Raw genomic sequence first — 22,921 nt, forward strand, 5'->3', positions numbered from 1 at the left:
TTGCCCATTTTTCATATTAACAATCTAAGTTGAGAGAGGTGATTAGATCACCATTATTGCTATGTCCGTAGTGCCTAAGTCAACACCTGGCATAGAATGTTTTGTTTTATTTAAAGGAACTAGCCTGACTTTCTTCTGATTGGTTTTGTTCTGAGGCCCTGTTACCGAATCCTGTGTCTTATCTCAAAAGTTGAAGGTCCCCCTGCCCCGGAGCCAGCTGCAATGTTCCCAGAGCACAAATTACTCCACAATCCCTTAACTGCAGAGTGGGCTGCCCAGAGTCAGCAGCTCCAAACACCAAGACCAGGGCGTGGAGCGGGAGCAGGAAAATGGAAGCCGTGCCATCCAGATGCCTGTTTCTGTTATTTCTCTCCACATGCAAACTGTCTCCGGGAGCTGCTGCAGAAGTTCAGGCACCATCAGGTAAAAGAAAAGAACACTTGGGTGACCAGGGGGTGAAAGTGTTACTGGGAGAAAGGAAGGGGATATTGGCAGAACTCTGGGTATTTGTTTCCCAAACCTAGGAACTTTTCAGGAAAGGCTGGATAAAGATCTGCCTTGCCTAGTAGAGAAGAGGGGAGTCTGACATCCTTCAGAAATAGGCTATCATGGACTTCCCTGGTGGTCCCATGACTTAAGGGTCCATGCTCCCAGTGCTAGAGGCCCCAGGTTCGATCCCTGGTCAGGGAGCTAGATCCCACATACCGCAACTAAAGATTCTGCATGCCACAACTAAGATTTGGCGTGGCCAAATAAATAAATAAATATTATTTTAAAATGGGCTATTATGAGAGGAGTCCTCCTTCCACAAGTTAGTAAAGAAATAAAGCCTTGGAATGACAACTGTACTCCTAAATCTCTTTGGCCATAGTATGAAGAGGAAAAATAGAGATGCCCTTGTGATTTAGAGTTGCCTTTTCTCCACTCAGTTCCTGCAAACTCTCTGTCTCTCTCTCTCTCTTTCTTCCTCCCACCCCTACCCTCATCTCTGGCTAGATGGTCCTGGCACCCAGGAACCTGTGCGGCTCGCAGATGTCCAAACTGCCATGGAATTCATCGCTGCTGCTGAGGTGGCTGTCATAGGCTTCTTCCAGGTTTGTTCAGATATTGCCACCTGCCCTTCTCCCAGTTCAGTCACTCAGTCGTGTCTGACCCTCTGTGACCAGAAATATGCTACCTTAAGGCAGCCACACTAGTCACTTGCTGGCTGGATGATACTGCCTTAAAAGTCAAAGGGCAGGGTCTAATTTTAGCTTATCAATCAGGATCTCACAATCTCTAGATGTTCCCAGTCTCTGAATCACATCTTTCTCATATTTGTTTTGAGAGTTCTGAGGCTGCTGTCTGGGTCTCCCCGTCTGTACCTGCTTTGAAGCTTCAGTCAGTATTTTAACTTCCAAGGCAGGGCCCAGAGTAAACCAACTTGTATCAAGCAGGCAACACACTTGTGAATAGCTGCCTCCAGTCTAGAACCTCTTACCAAGTAAGGAGTCTCCCACTGATCTTTTGCTTCCCAGGTGGCTGCATGGTAAAGAATCCGCCTGCCAATGCAGGAAACACAGGTTCAATCCCTGGGTCGGGAAGATCCCCTGGAGTAGGAAATGGCAACCCACCCCAGTATTCTTGCCTGGGAAATCCCACGGACAGAGGAACCTGGTGAGTTGCAGTCCATGGGGTCGCAAAGAGTCTGACACAGCTGTACAACTGAGCATGTATACACACTCTTCTTTTTTTTGCTGTTGTTTTCATTTGTTTGCTCTGAAATGTTGAACAAGGATGACATTTTGCATATTGAAGGTCTTAGCCAATCTTCCAGATTGGCTGCCTGGCTAAAAAAATCAACCATAAAGGAGAAGGCATTATTCCAGCATTTTTCTTTTTCTCTGGAGGTAACATCTGGTGATTTCACAGCTAATCAATCCCCTACTCTCTCCTCTCAGACCTTCTTGTCTGTTTCTATTCATTAATTCCAAATCACCATCATCTTGTCTTTTTTGTGTACACAGCTGGAAATAAAATCGATGAGATATAAGTAGGGGAGGAAGACGGGAGTGGAGTGGAGAAGAGGGGGTGAGGCCTGGGGGCAAATTTTTCAGTGATGAGAGATCCGACCTGTAGACAAAAACAGCAGCCTACACTCAGGCGAGAGTGGCAAGGAAGTGAAACTGGAGAGTGCGGTAACTCAAATTGCCACCAGGTGTCGCTGTTTGCTCCGAGAGCAAATTCACTCTAAGGAGCAGATTTTTAAAAAAAGACGAAGCCTTGAAGAACAATTGTTCATAACCTAAAATGAACTCCACACGCCCTTTCGGATGAGCAAAGTGCCAGCTCCCTCTACTTGACCCCAGCTGCAAGGCTAACCATGATCTTTTCTCTGAGCACATCTCCTTTTCTTGCCAGAGAAATGTCAAGGACAAACATGTTCACAGCTGTTTATTGCTCAGAGCTTCTGGGGAGGAGGGTCCCATGACCACAGGGAAATAAGGCCAGCTTGCTGTAAAAGGCCTGGAATCATCATTCAGAACAGGTTTCCCTGCTCTGTCTTGCAGGCCTTGGTTCTAGACTTGGAGCAACAGGGGAAAGAGCACCCCAACGTCCTACACAGCCTTGTTAATAAAACTTCTAAGCTTCCACTTTAATTTCTCTTATTTTAATTTTCTCTTTTTTTGTCCTTTTGACAGCACCTGTTTCTGATTTTTACGTTTCTTCTTTTCTCTACAAATTATTCCCCAAATATTTGCCTCCTTTGGTTTATCAATGACTGCGGAGGCCAACTCTTCAGGTCTTTGTGATTTTGAGCCCCCTCTCAGCTATTAACAAACTACAAGTTAGTCATTCAGTCATGTCTGACTCTTTGCAACCCATGGATGGCAGCCCGCCAGGCTCCTGTGTCCATGGAATTCTCCAGACAAGAAAACTAGAGTGGATAGCCATGCCCTTCTCCAGGGGAATCTTCCTGACCCTGTGTCTCCTGCATTACAGGCAGATTCTTTACTGGCTGAGCCACTAGTGAAGCCCAACAAGCTACAAGTTCTATGGTAAAACCAGATAGGTGTTCTAGACTTAGCCACTATGTCATAGTTACCTATTAACCCACCCAGCCTGGAAAATTCACCCATGTCCCTGAGAAGCCAGCCTACATTTTTAGAGGTCAATGTTGTCTCACTGGACACTTCGATTTGATAAGTGTGAGCATATTTCGACTCCCTAGTCTCTTTCCTCCAGAAACAACCTGTGGGTTTTTTTATTTTATTTTTTCCTTCTTGTTTTTAGGATTTAGAAGTACCGGCAGTGTCCCTAATCCACAGTGTGGTGCAAAATTTCCAAGACGTGTCTTTTGGGATCAGCACTGCCTCCGAGGTTCTGGCTCACTACAACATCACTGGGAATACCATTTCCCTCTTCCGTCTGGTAAGTCAGGTGGGCAGCTCCAGCCTTCTAGTTTTCCCTTGCGTTGTGAATACACAGACTTTGGAGACCAGAAAGGAGTCTAGATCTTGAATCGCAATGGTGATGCCAGCATCAGGGACCATATGAGGAGGATGGCTCATTTCAAGCTTCCTAAACAGATGCTGTCATGAAATGGGAAGAGGCCTGGACTGAGAGTCAGGACATAAGATTTACAGCACTGCTTTGTCACTGAGCAGCCATGTGACTTGGGCAGGTCACAAAACACTTTCTTGGTTTCAATTCTTTCATCTATAAAATAAGGGGAGTGGGAGGGAGGCTCAGGAGGGAGGGGATATATGTATACATATAGCTGATTCACGTGTACAGCAGAAATTAACACAACATTGTAAAGCAATTATACTCTAATTAAAATAAATAAACTTTAAAAAGAAAAAAATAACAAGAAAAAACTACTGCATACAGCTCCATAATTTGGACATGGCATAGCTTAATTAGCCATTTTCCTATTTATAGATAATTTGGTGTGTGTATTAGTCCCTCAGTCGTGTCTGACTCTTTGCGACCCCATGGACTGTAGCCCACCAGGTTCCTCTGTCCATGGAATTCTCTAGGCAAGAACAGTGGAGCGGGTTGCCATTCCCTTCTCCAAGGGATCTTCCCAATCTAGGGACTGAACTCAGGTCTCCTGGTTAGCTCTCTACAGATAATTAGATAATCCCAAGTATTTTATATTACAGCAGTTCTATAATAAATGTGTTTATGGGGCTTCCCTGGTGGCTCAGACGGTAAAGAATCTGCCTGCAATGTGGGAGACCTGGGTTTGATCCCTGGGTCAGTTCAGTTCAGTTCAGTCACTCAGTCGTGTCCAACTCTTTGCGACCCCATGAATCGCAGCACGCCAGGCCTCCCTGTCCACCACCAACTCCCGGAGTTCACTCAGACTCACGTCCATCGAGTCCGTGATGCCATCCAGCCATCTCATCCTCTGTAGTCCCCTTCTCCTCCTGCCCCCAATCCCTCCCAGCATCAGAGTCTTTTCCAATGAGTCAGCTCTTCACATGAGGTGGCCAAAGTACTGGAGCTTCAGAGATTTTTATATTTTTATATTTCCATATATATACTTTTTAGTATCTTCATATCTTTGAGAGTTTACTTACCTTTATCAAACATTTGTTAACAGCTACTGGGTTCTCTGTGCAAGGTAATGATCCTTAAAACACATTGAGTATATTCTCCCCTCTCATAGCTCTTAAAATATGATAGAGATTTAAATGTAATATATACAAGTATCTATAATAGAAACAGCATCACCATGGGTAAAATATTGTGTGTGTGTGTGTTAGTTGCTCAGTCGTGTTTGATTATTTGAGATCCCATAGACCTCCAGGCCCCTATTTGAGCCCTCCAGGCTCCTCTGCCCATGGAATTCTTCAGGCAAGAATACTGGAGTGGGTAGCCATTTCTTTCTCCAGGTGAAGCATTACAAGAGTTTAAATGGTCAAAGCAAGATAGGCACTAAATGACTTGGCCCAAAACATCAGCTTTGTAACCCATGATAAAGCTCTGGCTGAATGGCCTTAAGATTTATTCCACATTCTGGACCTTCTGTATTGCCTGCGCACATTAAATCCAGAAATGTGCAAAATATAACATGTTATTTTCCTCCTTTGAACCATCTCCCAAACCCCTACCCTTTCCCTGTCCCTTTTACAATGAAGAAAATCAACAGTAGGTTAAGAAGATTTCAGTGAGTATTGGAACATAGTTCCCTTGTTCCCTTCTTAAGGATGTTCTCAGTACTGACATCAACACAGTTTCTAATGTTAATGCTATTATCAACACAGTGTTAAGGGTAATATATTCTAATAAAAAGAATAAAAAATGAATTTTAAAAAAAGCAGAGTAGGAATTCTGACCAAAATAAGTTATGAAGGAGACAACTGAACTGGGATTTAAAGAACAGATAAAATTTGGACAACATGGGGGAGAATTCATGGCCAAAATGGGGGAAAAAAATTAAACTTGGGAAAGAGTGATCAAGCCAACTTGACTGGATCTCAGGGAACATGTTTTGGGCAGATGAATAAGAGAGCAATTTGATTGGAACCATATTGTCGAGAAATTTGAATACCAGCTTAATGAGTTTGCACTTAAGTTGACTGGCGCTGGGCAGCCCCTCAAGCCTTTAGATCAGGGGAGTAACATGAACAGAAATGTGTTTGCGCAAGATTATTTTGGCAGCAATGAGTCAGATGGATGATTAGGCAAAAAAGACAAGAATAAAGAGAACTTTTATTAGGCTGAGGAGATAGATCGTGTACTAAGGATCTGTAGCAAAGAGGTAGCAGCAGAAAGTGAAGAAAAGGCATCATATTCTCTCTTTTCTTGACCTGGGAGCCTGCTTCTCTGGGTCCATCTCTTCTTTTAGTCTCCTTGAGTTCTCTTTCTCTGTCCACACTACTGCAAGGATCAGATATCAAATTATGGAAAGGAGGAGAGGTTGGAAGTCACAGTATCTAAGGAATAGTGAGGTTATAACAGAAGTAGGTATTTGTGATGTTTTCTTTGGTTGTTGAATTTATGTTGTTGGTGGAATGTCAAAGTGAAGATGACCAGAGTCCAGTGGAAATAAGAAAGTGAGCAAACATTAAAGTTTCAAAATTTCTGGTCTGAATGTCCTTACCACTACTCTTTATCTTCTCTCTTTCTTATGTTCTTCATCCAAATCTCTTTAAATATTCAGTGTCTTCAGCTTTCTTTAAGCTCTTAATACATTGTTATCTAATTTGCATTTCACTCCATTAAAATTGTTTTCATCCAGGTCACCATGGCTTCCATATCTCCAAACCCAACCAACACTGTTTAGGTCTTTTACTGACAATTTATGCCGTATTTGACATTGTTAGCCACTCTTTTCTCTTTAATATTCTCTCTTTCCTTGATCTAGAAACCTGCTTCTCTCGGTCCACCTCTGCCTTTAGCCTCCTTGAGTTCTTCTCTTTCTCTATCCACACTACTGCCTGACCCAGTGCTCTTCCCAATCTAAGTTACAGAATCCATGGAGGCAGAGACTGTCTTATTCACTACTTCAGCCACTGAGCATTTAACAGCATCTGTCAGGACTTCCTCGGTGGTCCAGTGGTTAATAATCTGCAATTCCACTGCAGGGGCATGGGTTCGATCCCTGATCAGAGAACTAAGGTTCTGCATGGGGTGATCTGTGGCCAAAAATAAACTAAAAATAAATTTAAGTAAGCACCTTAAAAAAAAATAATAAATAAAAAATAAAAGTGCCTGCCATGTAGCAGGTACTCATAAGTATTTGTTGAATAAATGAATATGTGAATGAATCATTTTTTTTAAATTTTTGGAAAAGGCTTTATTTACTTAGAGCAGTTTCAAATTCAGAGCAGAATATTGAGAGTAAAATGCAAAGATTCCCCTTATGTCTCCTGCTGCACACATCAATAGCCTCCCCCATCAGCAACATCTCCACCGGAGTGGTAGATTTATCACAGCCGATTAAGCTACATTGAAATGTCATAACCACTCAAACTCTATATTTACATCATAGTTCACTCCTGGTGTTCTACAATGTATGGTTTTGGACAATGAGTAATGGCATAAATCTATTGTTATGGTATTCCAGGATTTTCACTGCCCTTAAATTCCTCTGTGCTCTGCCTGTGAATGAATCAACTAATGGAAGAATGAGTAAGTCTTCAGTAGTAGGATCTTTTCTTATGTTTGACGGTTATGTGCTTGTTGAGGATTCGGCGTGTTTTATCTCTAGCCTGGACCTCTCCATGTTTCAGATGCCTGCTGGATATAACTATTTGAATTGCCTCATAAATACTGCAGTTCTGGAGTTTGAGCAAGCTCCAGGAGTTGGTGATAGACAGGGAAGCCTGGCGTGCTGCAGTCCATGGGGCTGCAAAGAGTGAGCGATGACTGAGCAACTGGGCTGAACTGACTGACTGCAGTCTTCACTTAGTCAAAACTGAACTTGTCATCTTCCCTTGCTGTGTCACGTTCTTCCCATGAAAACACTATTTTACTGAATAGCTTTGTTCATTCAGTCTCTAATCTTTGCCGATCATACCTCCCACCCTGTATTTGGAGCCTATGTTCTCCTTCACTCTTCTTTTTACATTCTATTACATCAGTTTATTCAGGCACCAGCAAAATATTTGTAGAGACACATAAAACACAAGTGATACTTCTGAAGGAAGACCGTAATCAACAATAATGTGTTCATATACGTAAGGGAAAGGGTTAGTGGCTCAATTATGTCCAACTCTTTGGGATCACATGAACTGTAGCCCACCAGGCTCCTCTGTCTGTGGAATTCTCCAGGCAAAAATACTGGAGTGAATAGCCATTCTCTTCTCCAGGGGATCTTCCTGATCCAGGGATTGAACCTAGGTCTCCTTCACTGCAGGCAGATTCTTTACTATCAAAGCTATGAGGGAGGTCCCTTAACAGCAATGAAAACTCAGGGTTGCCACTGGTGAGGCTCCGTGATAGAGTCTGATTTAGCCAGTCCCACAGCCATGGCCATGACACGTTGTTTTATTATCCAGTTAATACTTCCATCTTTATTAAACAGATTAAAGCATTTTCTGTGTCTATAGCTGCCCGTATCTTTTGTTGCTCCTGTGTTATCATTATTGATTCAATTAATGTACTGATGGTGTTATGCACAAAATTGACTTTTCCTCTGCTCTTGCTATTTTGTTCCTCACTTAGACTCTTAGCATCTTTGGCATAAACATTTTCAATACCTTCTTAATAGGTTTCCCTTCACTATTTCTTACTCAGTTTCTAGATTGGTATGACAATGATGGATTTAAAATGGACATTTGACCATGACACCTCCTTCTTAAAAACCTCTTCAATACTCCCCCATATTACAAGAACAAAATCAAGACATTTAAATGTGTAGTTTTTATGACCAGGCCACTACCTGCTTTTCCATTCCCTTTTCTAGCACATTCTTGGTCTCTACCGTTTCAATACCCAACTATACGCAGTATGAGGACATGATTCTATCATGTCATGTGGGCTATTTCTCTGCCTAGAATGCCAGCCTCCCTCAGGGCCCCTTTCTTGTAGGCTCACCCAACCAACTCCTCCTCATATTCCAGTGAATCAGTTCCAGCAGCTTATCCTTCAGAAAGGCTCCCTGGAATCTCCAAATTGTCGTAACTTCTCCTCTAAAGCTTCCTAGGTCACACAGTGGTAAAGAACCTGCCTGCCAATGCAGGAGATGCAGGAGACCCAAGTTTGATCCCTGGGTTAGGAAGATCCCCTGGAGTAGGAAGTGGCAACCCAGTCCAGTAGTCTTGCCTGGAAAATCCCATGGACAGAGGAGCCTGGCAGGCTACAATCCATGGGGTCTCAAAGAGTCGGACACGACTGAGCCCAGACAGAGTTTCCACTAAAATCCCATGTAACTGACCACTTTAGAGTGCATGTCATGTATTTCTGTGTGTTTCACCTTTTACCCTACTAGACCATGAGCTTATTCAAGGCAGGAACCATGACTTATTCATCTCTGTGTCCCAAAGGTCTACAGTAGGTCTCTGGTACCTCGAAGACACTCGGAAAGTGTTTGAGGAATTTACTCACTCCCAAAATTCTGTCTGAAGATGCCTGAGTCCCTTCAGCAGTTCTTCCCCCACCTGGACAGAAGCTGCTGGTTTGCACTGTAAAATAGGATTAAATCAAATCCTCCTGTGAAGAGTTTTGGTGAGAAAGATATGGACTATGTATAAAATAGATCATAATAAGGTCTTAGTGTATTTCACAGGGGGCTATATTCAATATAGTATAATAAACCATAATGGAAGAGAATATGAAAATATACATACATTATATATAAAAAATATATAATTGAATAACTTTGCTGTGTACCAGAGACTAACATAACATTGTAAGTTAACTATACTTCAATTAAAAAAAAAAAAAGATGTTTTTTTAAGAACGGTATAGAAGTTTACACTAATGCATTTCCTGGTACCGCTGAACTATTTGTAGCAACCTGTCAATACAAGAAATTCCCATTAGCCTCAGATCCACAAGTACTTCTTTCCCAGTTTGTTGTTTATAGTCTTATGAAAGCCTGATTTAAAAGTCCTAGTTCCACCAAGATACACATTTGGGAAGAAAAACAAGTGCTTGTTGCTTCCAGTGTCTCTGCAGGTTTTACGACCTCTAACGAACGCTTTAACTTTGTTTACGATTTATTCTCTACAAAGCCCTGTTGATGACTTCCCAGAGCTGCTTGCTGTTCTTTAGAATCTGCTGGTTGTTTCCCACCAGTGACAGACCTACACCGAATAAACTCTTGGAACCTCTGTAGACAAGATTATTTATGTGCCATACTGAAAACAAGTACCCTGCTCCATTGGCAGGTCTGTGGTGACAGCTTTTAGATAAACATTTTTTTCTCAGTTTCAGTTCAGTTCACTTCAGTCGCTCAGTTGTGTCTGACTCTGCGACCCCATGAACTGCATGCAGCACACCAGGCCTCCCTCACCAACTCCCGGAGTCCACCCAAACCCATGTCCATTGAGTCGGTGATGCCATCCAACCATCTCATTCTCTGTCATCCCCTTCTCCTCCTGCCCTCAAGCTTTCCCAGCATCAGGGTCTTTTCCAATGAATCAGCTCTTCGCATCAGGTCACCAAAGTCTTGGACTTTCAGCTTCAACTCAGTCCTTCCAATGAACACCCAGGACTGATCTCCTTTAGGATGGACTGGCTGGATCTCCTTGCAGTCCAAGGGACTCTCAAGAGTCTTCTCCAACACCACAGTTCAAAAGCATCAATTCTTCGGCACTCAGCTTTCTTTATAGTCCAACTCTCACATCCATACATGACTACTGGAAAAACCATGGCCTTGACTAGACGGACCTTTGTTGGCAAAGTAACGTCTCTGCTTTTTAATATGCTGTCTAGGTTGGTCATAACTTTCCTTCCAAGGAGTAAGCGTCTTTTAATTTCATGGCTGCAGTCACCATCTGCAGTGATTTTGGAGCCCTACACTTTGGAAAATTCAGTCCAAATTTTACTAGGATTATTATTCAGGTTTTGGGGATAATTTTTTTAAAAAAGAAAAAGAACATCAACCACGACTGTTCTCTTTTTTTAGTGTTTTCTTAAATTGAGGTATATTTAAAAGTTTGGCATTGAACAAACTGAGGCTTTTAATATACTCAAAAAATACCAAAAAATGTGATCATGCCCTTCAGAAGAGGATCCCAATGTTTAGAAATGATAATCAATTCCTGTGTCCTGTAGGGGTGTTCTGGGAGTGAACAGACATATTTACACAACGGACATGGTCTTCACTGATTCCTGCCCATTGGTCTCTGTGACTCTATGTAGACCCATTGCTGCTGCTGCTAAGTCACTTCAGTTGTGTCCGACTCTGTGCGACCCCATGAACTGCAGCCACCCAGGTTCCTCCATCCATGGGATTTTCCAGGCAAGAGTACTGGAGTGGGTTGCCATTGCCTTCTCCTTATAGACCCATTAGGAGGCCCTTTTACATCTGCAGTTAAGACTCCTTCTTGACACTGGGAAATGTGAACCAGTTGCAGATCTTCTGATACTTTCTTTTATTTAAGATCTAGAATTTCATCTGTTTGTTTTAGTGCCTAATTTAGGATAGGCACTAGAATCTGATGAAATTATTATATCATCCCTGTGTGCACTTAGTCACTCAGTTGTGTCTGACTCTTTGTGACCCCATAGACTGAAGCCCGCCAGGCTCTTCTATCCACAGGATTTTTCAGGCAAGAATATTGGAGTGGGTTGCCATGCCCTCACCCAGGGGATCTTCCTGACCCAGGGATCGAACCCAGGTCTCCATCATTGCAGGGGAATTCTTTACTGTCTGAGCCACCAGGGAAGCCCATTATCGACCCTGCATTATCAATAAAGAAACTAAAGTTCAATGAGCTTGATTCTGATGTCTAGACTCTCAGAACTATAGAGTCACAAACATCTGACTCATACCCAGCATTCTCCAGGCCAGAATACTGGAGAATGCCCCTAGCCAAGCAGAGAATCAGAGCAGAGTGCATAAAAATAAACTAAGAAAGGCAATAGTAAGATATGCCAAATTTTAAAATATTTTTCTAAAGTATATATATATATATAAATTTATTTATTTTTGGCTGCACTGGGTCTTCACTGCTGTGCACGGTCTTTCTCTAGTTGTGGTGAGCAGGGACTGTTCTTTAGTTGTGGGGTGTGGGCTTGTCATTGTTGTGGCTTCTCTTGTTGCAGAGCGTGGGCTCTAGGGCACGTGGGCTCAGCAGGTTCAGCTCACAGGTCCTGGAGTTCAGGCTCAGTAGTTGTGGTGCATGGGCTCTGTTGCTCTGCAGCATGTGGGATCTTCCTGGACCAGGATTAGAACCCATGTCTCCTGCATTGGCAGGCAGATTCCCAAGCATTAGACCACCAGAGAAATCCTAAAGTATATATTTACCAAGTATATGGTAACCAAGCAGCTTATAAAAACAAACCTCAGAGACGAGAGGGCATGTACTGAACAAATGATTTTTCCATGGTAGCCAAGATATTTAATATTGTAACTGGTGCAAAGTAAAATAACTTTAATGTTTTACAAAAAGCTGGGTTGTTAATTACAGGAATCTACCGGAATTAATTCAAAGGAGTATTGCCAAAATACTAACAAACAGAAAAAGAGTGATAAAATCCATTGGTATGATACAGTGTCTGAATCATACAATAATCTACATCTGATACTCTCGGGGAACCTCAAAATTATATTGTAGGGTGATAACCCTTCTGGTTTACTGTTTCTGCTTTTCTTTTGGTCTCTTTTCTTGAGGAGAAAAATAATGTGATTTTTCAAGGAAAATTCTTTTCGAAAACTGGCAAAATATATTAAAAAATATTTTCTCCCACTCTGGGATCCAGGGTCTGATTTTCTTTCCAGGGCATTATGCAAATAAATTCCCTTTACAGAAGGGAGGTTTCCTGTTTAAATGTTTCCAGGAACCCTACACATGAGCACTCCAGAGATTGTTGGTTTAAGAAATAGAGAAATACTCAGGTATGCTTCATTTAAAGAGCCATGACCAACAGGAGAGGCTTCGGGAGGATGGCTTTTATGAAAGATACTCTGCCTCCCCTATACTGCATTCCTCAAGTCCAGAGCCACCTGGAGTAGCTGGCATTTCCTGTTCATCCTGTTCTGAGAAATGCGAGGGTTTGCGGGAAAAGAGAGCAGCAAGGGAGGAGCTCCTGGCTCTGAGCACAGTTCTATCCACTGTGGTGTAGACACCAGGCCTCCAAGTTTCTAGAAAAATAATCAGAAAGTGTTTAGACATATTAAACATAAAAAGGATCCTGGTTGTGATTACAATAATGATTCTGATGGTTGTGCAATTAGCAAAACCTTAGGAAGGAAAGGTACAAGGCATTGCTAGGTCGCTTTAGTCGTGTCTCCTCTGCAACCCCATGGACTGTAGCCCGCCAGGCTCCTTTGTCCATGGAGTTCTCCAGGCACGAATACTGGAGTGGGTTGCCATTTCCTCCTCCATGGGATCTTCCCGACCTGGGGACTGAACTCGTATCTCCTGCCTATCCTGCACTTGCAGGCAGATTCTTTACCACTAGCACAACCTGGGCATTATGCAGCTTTAAAAATCCTTTGTGCTCATTTTCTTTCTCCTAGAGGAGAGGGATGGGAGAAGGGTGGGCGAGGCCCCGCCTAGGATGACTTTTTCTCCTGCTTTCATAGTTCTCTCCCAGGATTTCTCTCAAATAGTGTGAATTTTAAAACAATTTTAAATATGCAAAGGGAACTCACATTTTAAAATATCCTGTGGTTTTGATTAATTTTTTTCAAGATTCTTTTTTTAAAGGCAAACATTTTCTGTACTTCGGCATTTATGTATTTCATAAGTTTGAGTTGTGAAAAAAAAAAAAAAACAATCATAAGGTGATTAAGTCGCCAGTTGAGTGAATGTCAGCACTTCTGGATCTCAGTACTTTGGTGTAGTCAAAGCATTTTAAACAAAACAAAACAAAAACACACACTAGTTATAAACGAAAAGGTTGATGACTACATTGAAATTAACTTCTATTCATATGCAGTTACCATTACAATAGAAGTCCCCAGTGAGAAAAGATATGTAATATATAGCCATAAAGGGCTCATATCCCGAATATATAAAACATCTTCAAATCAACAAGGAAAGGATCAACTCAATAGAAAAATAAGCAAGTGACTTGAACAGACACTTCAAAAAAAGATGATACATAACTAGTTAATTGGGGAATTGGAGATTAAACCACAATGAAACACTACCACATATTCATCAAAATGAATAAAATTAGAAAGGCAGATAATACCAAGTACTGGCCAGGATGTGAAAAATTGGGATCTTTCAAACAGTACAGATGCAAGTGTACATTATCATTCATTTTAGAAAATAGCTTGGCCTTATCTCCCCAAAAAAATCAACATGCACATCAAAAATATACATATCTTATCATCAAAAATGTCAACCCTAAATACATGCTCAATAGATATAGAGGCATGAGTTCCAAGAGAAATGAACAAGAAAGTTCATTGCAGCATTATTTTAATAACCAGATCCTAGAAACAACCGAAAAATCAGTAGTAAAATAAGATTTTGCATATTTATACAATGGGATACTATTACAGCAAGGAAAATGAACATATTACAGCTATATGCAATAATATGGATGACTCTTACAAACAAAATAATTGAGATACACAAACAAAAAACCATAGTCTGTTTCCACGTACATCATTTTTTTTATGCATCCTTACTGCATGTGGGATCTTAGTTCCCCAGCCAGGAACCAAACCCCCACCACCTGCATTAGAAGCATGGAATCTTAACCACTGGACCACCAGGAAGTCCCTACATAATATTTTTAACACGATTAAACTAAACTGTGACAATGAGATGCATTTTTAAGCAGTAAAGCTATAAAGAATGAAAATTGTCATGTTAAAGTCAGGATAATAGTGAACATTGGCAGAAAAATAATGGATTATAAAATGGACATGAACTTGAGCAAACTCTGGGAGATCATGAAGGACAGGGAAGCCTGGTGTGCTGCAGTCCATGGGGTCGCAAAGAGTCATATACAACTTAGCTACTAAACAACAACAATAGAAAGATCACAGAGGGCTTCAGACATTCTGGCAATATTCTATGTCTTTCCCTGAATTCTCTGCGACAATTTTCTGAGCTTTATATTTTCCATTTTGTGCTTTTCTCTGCATGTGTGTTTTATTTCACATTAGAAATGTACCTAAATAAAACATAAATCTGGTCCTGTAAGTGGCTCCCCTTGCCCTCAGGTTAGAATTTACTTACTTATCTTGACCTCAAGGTTCTTTGGGAATTTGCCCTGCCTACCCCATTGCCCTGATGGCTCAGATCCTAAAGAATCTGCCTGCAGTGCAGAAGACCTGGGTTTGATCCCTGAGTCAGGAAGATCCCCTGGAGAAGGAAATGACAATCCAATCCAGTATCCTTGCCTGGGAAATCACAAGAATAGAGGAGTCTGGCCAGCTGCAGTCACTTTCCACCCCACTGTCCATGTCTCTCTCCTACTGCACTTAACATCCACTGCTATAGTCGAGCTAACCTAACTGCAGCTTCTAGAACGGAACGTCTGTCATCTTTTTGCCTTTTGCAAACCCTGTTCTTTATTTAAAACTCCCACCCCATCTTCATTCATCTGACCAAGTCTTAGCCATTCATTAGGAGCTGTCTCTTCCTGGAAGCATTTCTCCTCTTCCTTAGGTGACATACGGGTCTGTGATGATACTTGTCACATTCTGTGGGATATTCCTGTTTACTTTTCTGTGACCCACAGGACAGTGCATTCCTCAGGGGCCAGGCACATTTACCTTTCTGTCTTTGGAGACTGAGTTAGTGCCTGACTTGAAGTTAATAGTTCAGAAACATTTATTGATGACAAAACAGTGACAATTTTATCTTTTCTGTGTGACCCAGGTGGATAAGAAACAACTGGATTTAAAGGGTGAAGACATTGAAAGCATGGATGCCACCAAGTTAAGCCGTTTCATTGAGAGTAACAACCTCCACTTGGTTACAGAGTACAACGCTATAGTAAGTAGCCCCTTTCTCTAGACCCTCAAGTCCCTTTGTCAGGGAGGGTAATTGCCTTCATAGGAGAAATCCTTTCCTCCAAGCATTCTGATCTTTTAATGAATAATAACAGTTGTTATTGCTGTTATTGTTGTTTAGTCACTAAGTCATGTCAGACTCTTTTGGGACCCCATGGACTGTAGCCCACTAGGCACCTCTGTCCATGGGATTTCCCAAGCAAGGGTATGGGACTGGGTTGCCATTTCCTTTTCCAGGGGATTTTCCCAACCCAAGAATCAAACCCAGGTCTCCTGCACTGTAGGTGGATTCTTTACCAGCTGAACCACAAGGGAAGCCCAAGAGTACTGGAGTGGGTAGCCTATCCCTTCTCCAGTGGATCTTCCTGACCCAGGAATCGAACCAGGGTCTCCTGCACTGCAGGTGGATTCTTTACCAACAGAGCTACCAGGGCAGCCCATAATAATAGTAACCATCATTAAATCAACTCGAAATTGTTTATATTGCCATCCCTACTACAACCCTTAAGATTGATACACTTGTTCTTACCCAACAAAGAAAGAAATGGAAAAGTGAGATGACACGTTACATGACTAGTTAGAGAGTCAGAATGCAAAGTTAAGGTGACTAATCAAAAACTTCTGAGTTTGATTGCAAGAGAGTTCAGTGAAGCAACTCTGATGTGACCAGCATTCTAGACCATGCTTCTCAAACAATATGGCAAGCTTGCCACAATTGCAAAAATGCTGAAGGTCAATTTTTTCCCTAAAGCATTAGAGACCAATACTTTTGTAAAATACAAATGAGCTGTTTAAAAACACTGATCACATACTTGGATGTTGCAACAATGTAAAATTTCTAAAAAGTTTTTACACACCTATTCCCATTTTCTGTGTCTACCTCCTTGCAGACTCATGACCAGCAGTTCTGTCAGGTACAATCAGCACTTGCCTAGACCCTCCTGGAGTCTCAGGTTTCTTTCTGGGTGTCTTCCTTGGTTGTTGCATGCTGTCTACAACCTGGGTGAAGGTGTTGGTCCACCTGTCCTGATAATCTTCTGGCCTTCTAACATCTACAGCTTATAGAATTACCTTATATATCCTAGCTTTTACTTTCCTGAACTTACATCATTAAGTGATGGAGTGTTGATTTCCAGGGATCTACCTCGGCTCCGAAATGCTGCACATTCTCTCATAACAGTACTTTATATGCATGTCATGCTTTTCAGAACTAACAAAACCCTTTTATGTCACTTTTTCATATAATACTCACAGATTTTTTTTGAGGTAGAAGAGAGGAGATTATTATGTCCATTTTATAGAGGAGGACTCTCAAGTTCCAAGCAACATTCAATATTACACAGTAAGTAGAAAAGACATCACTGAAGGGAGAAAATTTGATGATGGATGAAGTCATATTGTCTATTTCCATTTTATAGGAGAGGAAATGGGAGTTCAGAAAAGTGAAGTGACTTCCTCAAGCCCAACAACTTGTCATTTGAAGTTCAGTGACAGCCCTGTCCACTTGTCCCAGCTTTTTTCATGACTGATCTGTCTAACTGAGTCCTGTGGTTTTTCCATGCCCCCACATAGCCTACAACAGAAAACACCTCTCTTCCTGTTGACTAAATTCTTGTCCACCTCTCACACCATGTTTGTCTCCATAGAATGGTGATCCCATTTCCACTTATACTAGGATTGCAAACACATGCATCCCAGGGGCACTGGTAGCAATAATTTAAAAGCATTGAAAAGTGCCTAGACCATTATCATTCTGGTCATTGTCTATAAGGCTGCCAGGAGTGCATTGGGGACCAGAAAAGATGATCTTCCAGTCCCTGGTTTATGACCTAGGGTCCTGGAATTCCACAGGTAAATGAGGGCAGAGGCAAAGACTAGCCTTCCTAAGTTCTGTTGATTGGGCCATCTCTCATCTTATAGAACAATAACACATTTTGTTGAGTTCTACTTTAGAGGCAACACCAACTCATATCAAAAAGAAATTAGGAAAGAATTTCTCCAGAGAAGTAAGTTTTATCATGACTTTTTCATTTCCCAAAAGTAGTGTTTTTCTCTTTTTGAGACCTGCCCACACTACTATGGTTATTTCTCATCTGTTTCTGGTGCAGAGGTTTGTACCAGTAGCAACTGGGCAGAAATTCCCAGTCCTGTAGTTGACCTCCTGTGCACTGTTAATGCATACACTCAACATTTGGCTTCAAGATGAAAATCGGACTGTGTCTATTAGGATTAAACTCATCATTTCCGCAATGTTCAATCTCTTCCTCTATCCTCTCACTATATCATTTGAGTCTTTAGCTTTGGTTTTTTGACTCTTCCCAAGATTTATCCTCTATCTCTGTTCTAGGAGGGTAGATTGCACTCTATAAATTTAAGTAACAAAGCAAGAGACAATTATTTAAATTTCTAACCTTCCCAATTTAAAATTGAAGCCCGGTTTTAAACTCCAGGGAGAAAGTTTTTGGAAAGAACTTATGGGATCCTCCTTGCCTACATGTCGGCCAGTACAGCTGAAAATTCTCTACAGGGTAGTATGTAGCTTCTGGGAGAATCCTATTTAGTGACTCCCGTTCCCATCATCCTGGGACTTGGCCCAAAGGTTCATTAACCTACAGCTCTCTCTGTGCACATGCTAGTTTTATAGCAATACTCTCTGTATTCAGAAGGGAGAGGTAAGAAGAAATGGGATTTTTGTTTAAAATAGAGACAGTTGCAGCACTGTTTCTGAAAAGGGAAATGATGGGGGCTAGAGTCATAGTTTTACAGTCTCCCTTCTGTCCTCCGTCTGCCTCACAGCTGTCTCCTCCACTCGACCATCCGCAGCCCCAGGGGCAATCAGCAGCTCTAATCAGCAAAGAAGGGCCAAACTTCCCGTCTCCTGAAGCAGTTATCTTACGGCTGACCTGAAATGGACTAACTCAACCGTGCTTAGGGCTGAGTTGATTTTGTTGAGGTTTTGCCATCAGCTATAAAGGAGTCTCATGGATAGTCTCATGTATAGAGTCTGGACTTAAAGAGTACAGACTCTCAAGTCACTCTGGCTGCTGAGAATTCCAGCTCATCACTTTTGTGACTTTAGGAGATCTTGCACCTCAATGTCTTTATTTATAAAACTGGGACTTTGCGGATTAAATTAGTTATTATACATAAAGACCTGAAAACACTGCCCAGCACATCATAAGCACTCAAAAGTGTACACTACTAACAAGGATTCCAAATCCCATTTTAAGTGTATCTGGCTTCTCTTGGTTTTATGTTTGTTTTGCTTTGTTTTTGCTGTGCTGTGTGGCCAGCAGGATCTTTGTTCCCTAATCAGGGAAGGAACCCACACTTCCGACAGTGAAAGCTTAGAGTCCTAACCACTGGACCACCAGGGAATTCCCAAAATCTGACTGCCCTTGCCACATTTCAAAAGAGGTTGAAAAAAGTGACTAAAATATTCCATGGTGTATTTGTTGTCTAATGATGCACAACAGTTTATTCCAAAATGTAACAACTTAGAACAGAAAAATAATTGATTCTCTCATACAGTTTCTGTGGGTCAAGCTTGGGAGTGGCTAGGGATGGGGGCCTCTATCCCAAAGGCTCATGTGAGGTTGCAGCCATTGGTCAGGGAGGCAACATCTGAAGGTTTGATGGGGGCTGGAAGATTTCTTCCAAGATGATTCAGTCACCTGATTGGCAAGTCAGTGCTGGTTGTTAGCAGGAGAACTTAGTTCCTTCATAGGAACTATGTGAATCTCTTCCCAGGGCTGGTTGAGTGGACAGTATAAGAGAGTAAGTGATACAGGAGAGAACAAAGCAGATGCTACTATGTCTTCTATGACCTAACCCTTGGAGGTCACACGCCATCACTACGGCAGTATCCCTTTGGTTACTCAGCTCCACCCTGTTCAGTGTGGGGATGAGGGATCTACTAAGTTGCATAAAAAACTAGGAGAGTGAAACTGATCCAAAGCCATCTTGTAGGAATTGCCATTGGTGTGATGGGTGGACAGCTATCATTTATGGTCCAGTGTACCTAGTCGTTGAGTTGCCACTAATATTTTTTCCCCTCCTTTTCTCTTTCATTCTGCTTTAATACATCTCAATTTGCCAGACTGCAATTGGGCTATTCAATAGTATGATTCCAATTCATCTTCTACTGATTATGAACAAGGCCTCCTCAGAGTTTGAAGAAAACTTGCACAGATTTCAGGAGGCAGCTAAGCTCTTCCAGGGGAGGGTAAGTCTGGACCGGGAGATTCCCTTTTGAATACTCAACTGTAGGACACCAGAAAAAGAGAGGTGGGGCTAGGGAAGCGAGAGAAATGAGGAACATAATTATGGTTAAGAGATAACGAAGTAAGAACTGGAGTATAATCAATCCCATTACTCTGCCTTAAAACTTAAGGTGTATTTTAAACTGTTAAAGGTGTATTTAATCATATCTTCCATTAGCAGTAAGTCTATTTCTTTTTTATTCATTGATGGGTAGACAAAAAATAGAGATCCAAAGAGACTGAACATAAAAATCACCTGTTAGTCATGAGAGCTTCATGTATCCGTGTTGTGCCAAGTAACTTCATTTGTGTCTGACTCCTGGTGACTCTATGGCCTGGTAGCCTGCCAGGCTCCTCATCCGTGGGATTTTCCAGCCAAGAATCCTGGAGTGGGTTGCCATGCCCTCCTCCAGGGATCTTCCTGACCCAGTGATCAAACCCATGCCTCCTGAATTGCTGGCAGATTCTTTACCACTGAGCCACCGGGGAAGCCCCGTGATTTATTTACTCCTTACTATAAACTCTGAAGTTTTAGACCTCGGGGCTTATTTCTCACATAAAACACATATCTTGTACCTACTGCCTACTGGATAAGCAATAAATTTTTTTTTCCCTTCCCCACTTTGTGCAGTTCTGCTTATGTCAGTGAAATAGTAAAACTTCAACTACTTCAAGTCTACTGCATTGAACTAGAGACCCCAGTGATGAGAGCCATTTAGTGAAAAAAAAAAAGAAAAAAATCTTTCTGGTGGTTGTTTCCCTAACATTGGAAGTTTTCAGTGCTGCTAAATATAGATAACTCTCTAACTAAACTGTTATCAAGGAGATTTCCTCATTGGGCAGAAGGTTTGGTTTAATAATATAAAATAGTTAACAATTATTTACAGTCTGAGCCACCAGGGAAGCCCTATCAAGCACTTACTATATGTGTTAAAAACTGTACTTAAAAATATTATCTATTCTCTCATTCGGTCTCCCCCCAACAAAATCCAATGAGAACATTCAATCTCAGAGAGGCTGAGTAATGTACCCAAATTCAGACAGCTAGAAAGTACTAGAGGCAACATTTAAAAAGAATTCTCCATGTTTAGCCATTTAGACCATACTTTCTCCCTTAGCTAATCATTAAACTGTCTTCCAATTCTATGTTCTTAAAATTAAATAGACCTGCTCGAAAGGAAAAAAACTAAAACAATGCAAAGTAAAAGAAGAAATTCATTTTAATTCAATGAAGATTTAAACTGTGTGGCACAGACCCTAAGTTCAATCAGTGTAAACTGCAACAATCACCAAGTGTCTCTTTCTTCCAAGGACCTCAGACAGATCTTTCTCTTTCAAATTTCCCCAACTGCAGATTCTTTTTATTCTGGTGGACAGTGGAGTGAAGCAAAATGAAAAGGCGATATCATTTTTCAAACTAAAGATGTCTGAACTGCCTGCTTTAGCAATTTACCAGACTCTGGATGATAAGTGGGATACATTACCTATAACAGAAGTCTTAATAGAGCAAGTGCAAAATTTTTGTGATGGATTCCTGAAAGGGAAGGGATTGGTAAGTATGAAACTGCAGGTAAAGCAAGTTGAGGTTTTTATCCCTCTTAGTTCAGTTCTGTCGCTCAGTCATGTCCGACTCTGTGCAACCCCATGGACTGCAGAATGCCAGGCTTCCCTGTCCATCACCAACTCCCGGAGCATGCTCAAACTCATGTCCATCGAATCAGATCCATGTTACCTCTCAGTCCCTTTAATTTCCTGTTGAATAAAAATTCTTTGACCTCCACTGGATTTGATTAAACATAAAGGAGCAGGAAGATGTGGTGGTCAGGGTCGAGACTCTTTTTAGGATGTAATCATGGGAGTGAGTGAACGTCGCTCAGTTGTGTCAGACTCTTTGTGACCCTATGCACTACAGTCCATGGGATTCTCCAGGCCACAATATTGGAGTGGGTAGCCTATCCCTTCTCCAGGGGATCTTCCCAACCCAGGGATCGAACCCAGGTCTCCCGTATTGCAGGTGGATTCTTTACCAGCTGAGCCTCAAGGGAAGCCCAAGAGTACTGGAGTGGGTAGCCTATTCCTTCTCCCAGGGATCTTCCTGACCCAGGAATTTAACTGGGGTCTCCTGCATTGCAGGTGGATTCTTTACCAACTGAGCTATCAGGGAAGCCCATAGTCATGGGAACCAAACCAAAACAGAACTCCAAAAGCACTTTGGGGAAGGTCTTGCATATTCAAAGGAGCTGAATTTTGGATTTTACCATTCTGTGTACAATATCGATGGGAAACAAGCCAAATTCATATGAGGAATTCATGAGATAACAGTGGAAGATGAATTTAGAGCTTTCAGGAGGGATTAAATAGCTTAATTTGTTAATCTCAGAGTTCAAAAACAAGATTGGGCTCCAGAGCTGAATATCCATGTCATGATGTTTTTCAGAGAGAAAATCATGAATCAGAGGAGAAGACGTCAAAGGTGGAACTCTGATTGCTTCCCTGTTTCTTCTGCATACAATCAAGTAACTACTTTATGCCGAATAAAAAGGGGTCAATAAAAAGACTCAAATCTCAGAGAAACTATATAACAGACTCACCAAGCTTCACACACACACACACACATACACACACACACACACACACACACACACACACACACAAAACTCCAGTTTGTTCCTTAAAATCTCAATTACTCTACTTGCCCTTTCTTTTAAATTTTCTATACTCTCTACTACCCATCTGATTTTTCTCTTCTACATTCATATTGAGTGGACCCATACACTGGATGGAGGTTTTAAGAGAAACACTGTGCTCTTGCTGTAAAGTCGGGGACAGGGAGAGGTTGGGGGGTGGGGAGCATTCCTAGAGGGAGACTGTTCTGATGGATCATTTAATATTGAATTCATATTGCACGAGTCTTACATACAACCTCTTGTAGAGTTGCCTAAGGGTTGAAACCCTACTCTTCATAAGCCCTTGTCCCTCTCTGACTCAGAGCCAAGGACACAAACATGGTTTTAAACACCTTTCTGGAATTGTCTTCATGCCAGAAGTCTAACAATATTTCCAAGTCTCTGAA

General features: G+C 41.7%; 1 protein-coding gene across 3 annotated transcripts; it reads left to right on the plus strand.

Moving 5' to 3' along the window:
* Positions 1-237: 237 nt before the first annotated feature.
* On the plus strand, positions 238-22,405 carry ERP27 (endoplasmic reticulum protein 27). 3 transcript variants are annotated; one of them, XM_042247494.1, is made up of 7 exons: positions 238-423; positions 997-1,094; positions 3,274-3,420; positions 15,453-15,569; positions 19,686-19,811; positions 21,203-21,400; positions 22,286-22,405. In XM_042247494.1, the coding sequence occupies exons 1-7, from the start codon at positions 330-332 to the stop codon at positions 22,331-22,333; spliced, it is 828 nt and encodes a 275-aa protein (XP_042103428.1). In that variant the 5' UTR covers positions 238-329; the 3' UTR covers positions 22,334-22,405. The 3 variants fall into 3 exon arrangements, with proteins under 3 accessions (XP_042103428.1, XP_004006880.1, XP_042103429.1); XM_004006831.4 differs by having other exon boundaries at positions 3,274-3,411; XM_042247495.1 differs by lacking the exon at positions 19,686-19,811.
* Positions 22,406-22,921: the final 516 nt, after the last annotated feature.

This window comes from Ovis aries, chromosome 3 (assembly GCF_016772045.2).
Source record: "Ovis aries strain OAR_USU_Benz2616 breed Rambouillet chromosome 3, ARS-UI_Ramb_v3.0, whole genome shotgun sequence".
Lineage (NCBI taxonomy): Eukaryota > Metazoa > Chordata > Mammalia > Artiodactyla > Bovidae > Ovis > Ovis aries.

What these genes read in the sequence shown, in the direction of transcription:
- ERP27 (XM_042247494.1), top strand. Translation starts at nt 330, where the DNA reads ATGGAAGCCGTGCCATCCAGATGCCTGTTTCTGTTATTTCTCTCCACA. An exon ending in TCTTCCGTCTGGTAAGTCAG is followed by an intron (nt 3,421 to 15,452) that starts GTGGGCAGCTCC and finishes TGTGTGACCCAG; the next exon opens with GTGGATAAGAAACAACTGGA. An exon ending in TCCTGAAAGGGAAGGGATTG is followed by an intron (nt 21,401 to 22,285) that starts GTAAGTATGAAA and finishes GATGTTTTTCAG; the next exon opens with AGAGAAAATCATGAATCAGA.